This window comes from Cariama cristata, unplaced genomic scaffold (assembly GCF_000690535.1).
Source record: "Cariama cristata isolate BGI_N322 unplaced genomic scaffold, ASM69053v1 scaffold23011, whole genome shotgun sequence".
Lineage (NCBI taxonomy): Eukaryota > Metazoa > Chordata > Aves > Cariamiformes > Cariamidae > Cariama > Cariama cristata.
In genome coordinates this window covers 10354-16285 of record NW_009597957.1, presented here as the reverse complement: position 1 = coordinate 16285, position 5932 = coordinate 10354, and the positions used below count along the sequence as shown (strand labels likewise).

The 5932-nt window shown below is 42.7% G+C and overlaps 1 protein-coding gene across 1 annotated transcript in view; it reads right to left on the bottom strand.

Annotated features, from left to right (window-relative positions):
• Positions 1 to 1178: 1178 nt before the first annotated feature.
• KIF23 (kinesin family member 23) overlaps positions 1179 to 5932 on the bottom strand; it is a gene marked incomplete at both ends in the record, with an annotated part of 15101 nt that continues 10347 nt past the window's right edge. The window contains 5 exons of the mRNA XM_009709109.1: positions 1179 to 1249; positions 1368 to 1449; positions 1743 to 1825; positions 2926 to 3156; positions 5763 to 5931. Coding sequence (XP_009707411.1) covers positions 1179 to 1249; positions 1368 to 1449; positions 1743 to 1825; positions 2926 to 3156; positions 5763 to 5931 — 636 coding nt within the window. The remainder of the gene's footprint in view (positions 1250 to 1367; positions 1450 to 1742; positions 1826 to 2925; positions 3157 to 5762; position 5932) is intronic.

Below are 5932 nucleotides of genomic sequence, written 5' to 3'. Positions count from 1 at the left end.
AACGACCCCTTGTGTGAAGAAACCCCTCCTCATTTCTAGCCTGAACTTCCCCTGGCGCAGTTTCAGGCTATGTCCTCTTGTCCTGTCACGAGTTGCCTGGGAGAAGAGGCCGACCCCAGCTTCACTACACCCTCCTTTCAGGTTGTTGTAGAGAGCAATCAGGTCTCCCCTCAGCCTCCTCTTCACCAGGCTAAACAAATGTCTTGCAGAATTACAAGTTTTCCTCCCCCAAGCTGAATAGGTAACTTCCACAGTACTGCCAACACCTATCTGCAAGAGGTCAAATCTGTGTATTGAATTCTGTTCTGCAATACCTAGTATAACAAAACTACCTTAACTGAAGCTGTTCTTTGGTCAGCGAAGCATTTTGTTAGATGTGGGGTTCACATGACGGCACTAGCCTCACAAACTGGACTTTTTGCTAGAAATTGGGACTTCTGATTTGGTAAGCTTGCCTTTCTGTGTGCAGCTGCCACTGATCCCACCACGTTAAAGAATGGTAAGACAGCCCTGAAGAATTCAGACTGTTATCTGTGCATTCGAAAAAGAGGAAAGTTTCTTCTAGCACGACTAGAGCCCATACTTCCTTAGCAGGTGCCTTGACAGTTACACAGCAGGTAGCAGCTGCAATATTACCCATGTTCAAGTACACCACTAGCTATACCGTACAGTTGCCTCAGTTCCCTCCTCCCTACACCATACTGAAATTGTAACCTCAATTAATTTAAGTTTACCTAAAAGATACAAAAATGAGTAGTCTTTACAACAGCATCTGATAAAGGCTAGAGGGACAGAAGAGGGAATACACCTTACTACGTTGCCACTGCCATCCCTAACCCTATTCTACTCTGGACTGTCAGGCATCCTACGGTTCCCAGCTTTTTACAGTCAAGGTAGCTCAAGATCAAACTTGACATTCTGCTCACTGCACTGAATGCCAGAGTTCTACCTAGAAGACAAGTTAATAATTCTGCTTCGAGACTCCTACAGATCTATCCTGTCACCAGTTTTCAACACTCAGTAAGCCTGCTTATCTTACAGTATTAAAAAGAGGTAGGCACCCCAGACCTAAAGCAGGAAGGGCAGCCAGGTCAAGGAAGGGGGAAGGGTTTTCTCACTGTAGATGTTATCAGGAAAGAGGATGCAACACCCCAGCTATGAAGGAGAGATGCACTTACTTGGGCTGGGCATGATGCTGATATCCAGGTCCAAGAGCTGATCCTGCCCTCATCTCCACTGCCACGGAACACTGAGAAGACACAGAAAAATCAGTCTGTATTGCTAAGCCCCCACCCAGCTATCAGCGTCACCCCAAATTCTCATCCAGATCAAGCATGAGATGTTTCCCTCCGTCCTTTTTAGCTTACTCTGGTTTCTACATCAGTCCATTCGGAGTCTGCAGTATCCTCAGGTGGGTCAGGATTGGAAGGTGATGATCTTCGCTTTCGACTGAAAGAGGAGTACGCAGAAAGGGAGTCACAGGCGTCCCATATTTTGGCAGATTCTCATACACAAAAGAATACATTTTATACTTCCTAAGTAAATACTTTTCTCCCAGCAGCAGACCAGCCTTAAAAGCAGCTACAGTATCTATAAGCCTCTCCAAGTTACTTTTATATGATTACAAGTTAGACACAACAACTTCCTGTTCAACCATTTGGACCAGAAACAGCTACACACGCACTATTGGAATTACATATCTCCAGCAGCGTCAGAACCCCAAATGATCACCAGTAACTCACCCAGTTGGAGATTCCTGCTTCAGAGTCTCTATCTCTGTGAACTGCACGGCCTGTCCACCACCCCTGGTTTTGAAAACGTCACCCTGGAGACCAAAAGCAGTTAACAAGATACAGTCACTGGGTCAATATGATAGCTACAGCACTGAGTTTCACATGAAAACCTGAGTGCTTAACCTGCAAGGAAGTGACAGTTGTAGCAGTCAGCAAGCACGTCTGCACAAATACACTCTCCTCCATTACAGCAGTCAGCAAGCACGTCTGCACAAATACGTAATGGAGGAGAGTGTATCTTCTCTTATTATACACAGGACAATAAAGAGTGAACACCATCTACCCTGATGATCATGCAAGATACCCACAGAGCAGTCACTACTACGACAAAGATACCCGTATGACAGTGACGACTATGTAATACTACAGAAATCATGGCACAGGCTTAGTTTCAATAGTTCCATTCCACAGCGTGAACAGGTATGTTGTTCGTTATGCAAGACTTTGTTCTCAGAAACATTGCTGGAACCTACAAAGTTACCTTACAGGAGTGAGGGCGTTTTTAAAACTCAAAAATAAAAAAAGGCAATATTGGAAGGCCTGTGACTATAGGAAAAAGGAACCAAAAGCTTCTTGCTATGAATTACAAAGAGCTCTCAATTTGCCTTAGGTGGGTACAGTCAGCATTTTAGGACACAAACATTGCAAGTGTTCAAAGCCCAGGCTGTCTTGCCAATTTGCTTATCAGTTGACTGCTAGAAATTATGTCCTGGAGCATTCGAGCATCCATCACTGCAGCAAACTTACTCATACCGTTAGTGGAAATCAAATAACGTCACTCCAACAAGACTGACTCCACAAGATTAGCCGCAGCCACAAGCCTACAAAACTTTCACTACAAATGGATTATTGCATTTTACTAGAGGAAAAAAACAACTTAATTACTTTCAAGGAAAACAGTGACCGACATAAACAAGCTTGTACTGGTTTATACAAAGTAATGACAAAGTTCAAGAAAAGTATTTTCAGACTCTAAAAGCTCCCTTGAATCCCACTGCACAAAACTTTCAAATCAAATCTCTTAGCAGTTCGACTCAGATGTACCCTTTTGCAAGCCCGTAGCACGAATATATTGCCAGAAATAGGTTTTGCCAGGGTTATAACATGTTTACGACAAAGGCGTTTGCTTTACCTTAATTAGTTTTGTTTCAATCTCCCCATCAGAGGCTAGCTCCTGGTGCGTCAGCATATACTTGTCACACTTAGCTAGTGCTTTTTCACTTGCAGCCGCTACTGTGATGGCGTGAGGGACGTGCGGCTGCATGACTGTTTCAGTGGGCAGATTAGAAGGTGGCTTATGATCTACCCATCTCTCCCCAGCTGAGCGTGACCGTCTGTGTCTGAGACGAACTGGAGTTGCATTCTGATCAGAGTGGGAGAGAATCAAAAGAAATCAGCACGCAGTAAATCTCAGATGATATCATTAGCAGAAGTGAACTTTGCAGGTCTGGTTAAGATGTGTTTGTATGAAGATCAAAGCTTGGTTTGTAAAGTGCTTTCAGAGTGTATCCTGAAAGGCACCGCTACCAAAAGCCTTGTATAAAATTATTAATGGGCTATTTCTGTGACGATTCCTATTTCTTGTAAATTTTAGCTAAGTGCTATCCAATCTGTTGCATTCCACACCTAGTAAAGTTTCCTCAAGGAGAATATTTTTATATTTGGTAATGCTCCTCCCAAGTTCCCAAATCAAAATGTATTGCTATGAACATATTAACCAACCAGAAAAGAGAAATTTACGTTTCCATGGATGCAGTCATGAATCAAAATGTATTTTTGAGGTAGGAAAGCAAGCAGACCGAGTATGGATTTCCAACATCTCTAAAGGATGCAAGGCCTCATAACACTGAGTAAACAGAGGAGAGGAAGCATGCCCTGTGCAAGTGTTATCACTTCTGAACTCAGCTGTTGGAAATCCACGAGAAATGACTGAAGTTCATGTTTTTTATTTTATGAACATGAACATTATTGTCAGTTGCTCAGGAAAATCAGAACAATCCAGAACAAGTTCTGGAAACTTGTTTAGAAACGGGTCCCTTCAAGGTCTTTGAATGAGCTTTTGAAAGAGTACTTGTAATTTTAAGAGACCTCTGAATCATTCTGAGGTTACACAACCCAAACCTGTGAATGCAAATCCCATCCACTGTGTTTTCAGGTGAGGAGCAGCAATTTGGATTTCTTTGACCAACAAACACAAGACTGGCTGTACCCTTGACAGATAATCCTCTTACAAGGCTAAAGCAGCTCTTAAAAATTAAACATATATGGGTAAGTGTGGCCATCAGCAAAAATCTTGCACTAAAATAAACAAAAGAAAAAGAAAGAATTTCAGTACTTTTTTTTTTCCCCTGTTTTAGTGGGCAAGTCCTTATTTCCATTGACGGCTTTTTGAAACAATTCTGCCAAGATGCCTTAGAAGTTAAGTTCTAAGGAGAGGGCATGCTACTACTGGTCACATTTTACTGGGTCAGAGCCCACACCCCTTACTCTGCTGACAGCAGTTCATGTATTGGTCAACTGGAATTGCATTTGCTTAAAAGCACGTCCCTTACTTCAAAGGGTCAGCAGGTGACAGAAATTTTGAGAACACTCTCAAAAATGAATTATGATAAACTTCCCTCCTCTCAAGACGCTCTCTCAAGAGGCTGGGGTTGTACAATTCTCTTTGATTTACCTGAGCCACTGTGACAGTGCTATAATGGGATAGAAAACACCACCAATACAAACATTTGCGCACACATCAGTTTAAGGGGGGGTAGAAGAAAAAAAAAAAAGCCTCCCACCTGTAAGCAAAGCCCCCAGTTTTAATGCAGATGTGAAAATTAGGGAAGATTATTCTATAGAGAGTTAAAGTTAACAGTCCCACAAGTGAGATGTTTGTCCAAGCGCTATTTCCAGTAGACATTTGCAGATATGGCTCATAAGACCACCTTTTAAGCTGCCCAAAAGAGACTACGGTAAATTGCAGGCTGCAAGATAGATTTGAGGAGACAGACACAAGTTAAAACACAAGGACATTCATAGCTAGAGAAAAAGTCCAGCTAGTTCAGAGTTCCTTACAAGTGCTTTCTAGGCGCCAGCAAGAAATACGCACGCTGCTTTTAAGGAGTTTCTAAACATCAAGAAGCCAAAGAGAATGAGTAGTGAGACTCAATTTAGAAAAAATACTGTCCTGTGAGAAATACATTTAGGGGAAAACTTCCATCTATGTTAGGCGTGCTCAATGTAGGAGAGCTTTTGAGCCAGACTAAGCAACACTACATTTAGTCTTTGACAGGCGTAGCACTAACCCTGCAGCATTGATCCTCTTCTATTTCTAGCTCATCTCTACGCCCGGGAACCTCAGTGACTCCAGTCCAGCATATCCCTCGCCTTCTGTCTGAGGTGTTATAGTGTCTACTTTGTTCTGGTTCTCGTTGTCTACTCCTCGCATTAGAAGTGCCACTGGCATGCTTGTGCGAAGGGGTTTTCTGCTCCCATTCCATAACACAGGATGCCACAGAAATGCTGCTACAAGAATTAGAACGTCTGCGCACCTCCGTGTTGCTCACGACCCGCTGGCTGTTAGGGACCTGAGTAATTAAGTTACCAGAAAGCTAGAGAGAACAGGAAAGAAGTTAGTGAACATACAGCACTGACAACTTACAAGGCAATAAAACAATGAGTACTGACAACGTGCAGAGAGCCAGTTCAGCTGTTCAAGCTTACGGTTTTGGAGAGGTATTGTGTTGCAGTGACAGCATTAAGAATCAGCTATTCTTCCAATATGACAGCATTAGAAGGTAGGAGCAAGAATAAGGAGCACTGATAAATACAACAGGAGGTGAAGAATACAAAACAAGTTTAAGTTATCCAGATTCTGCGCTTCGGAACTGTTTTCTAGCTACTAAAAAGAAGTGGCCTGCACTTTAATTCGTTCTTATAAATGTGCTCTGCCCTATATCAAGAAGTATTTCAAAGGCAACTTACAGGTAGTGGTGAAGGAGACACTGATCTCTGAACAGGCTTTTCTCGGTCTCTCTCCCTTGAAGGCCTCTCTGGCTTTTCATTTTTTGGTTCAGTAACAATGGCCTTCAGTTGCTTCAGTTTTTCATCTTTGACCCAAAGTTTGTTCTGCATCTCCAGTTGCTTTGCTGCTA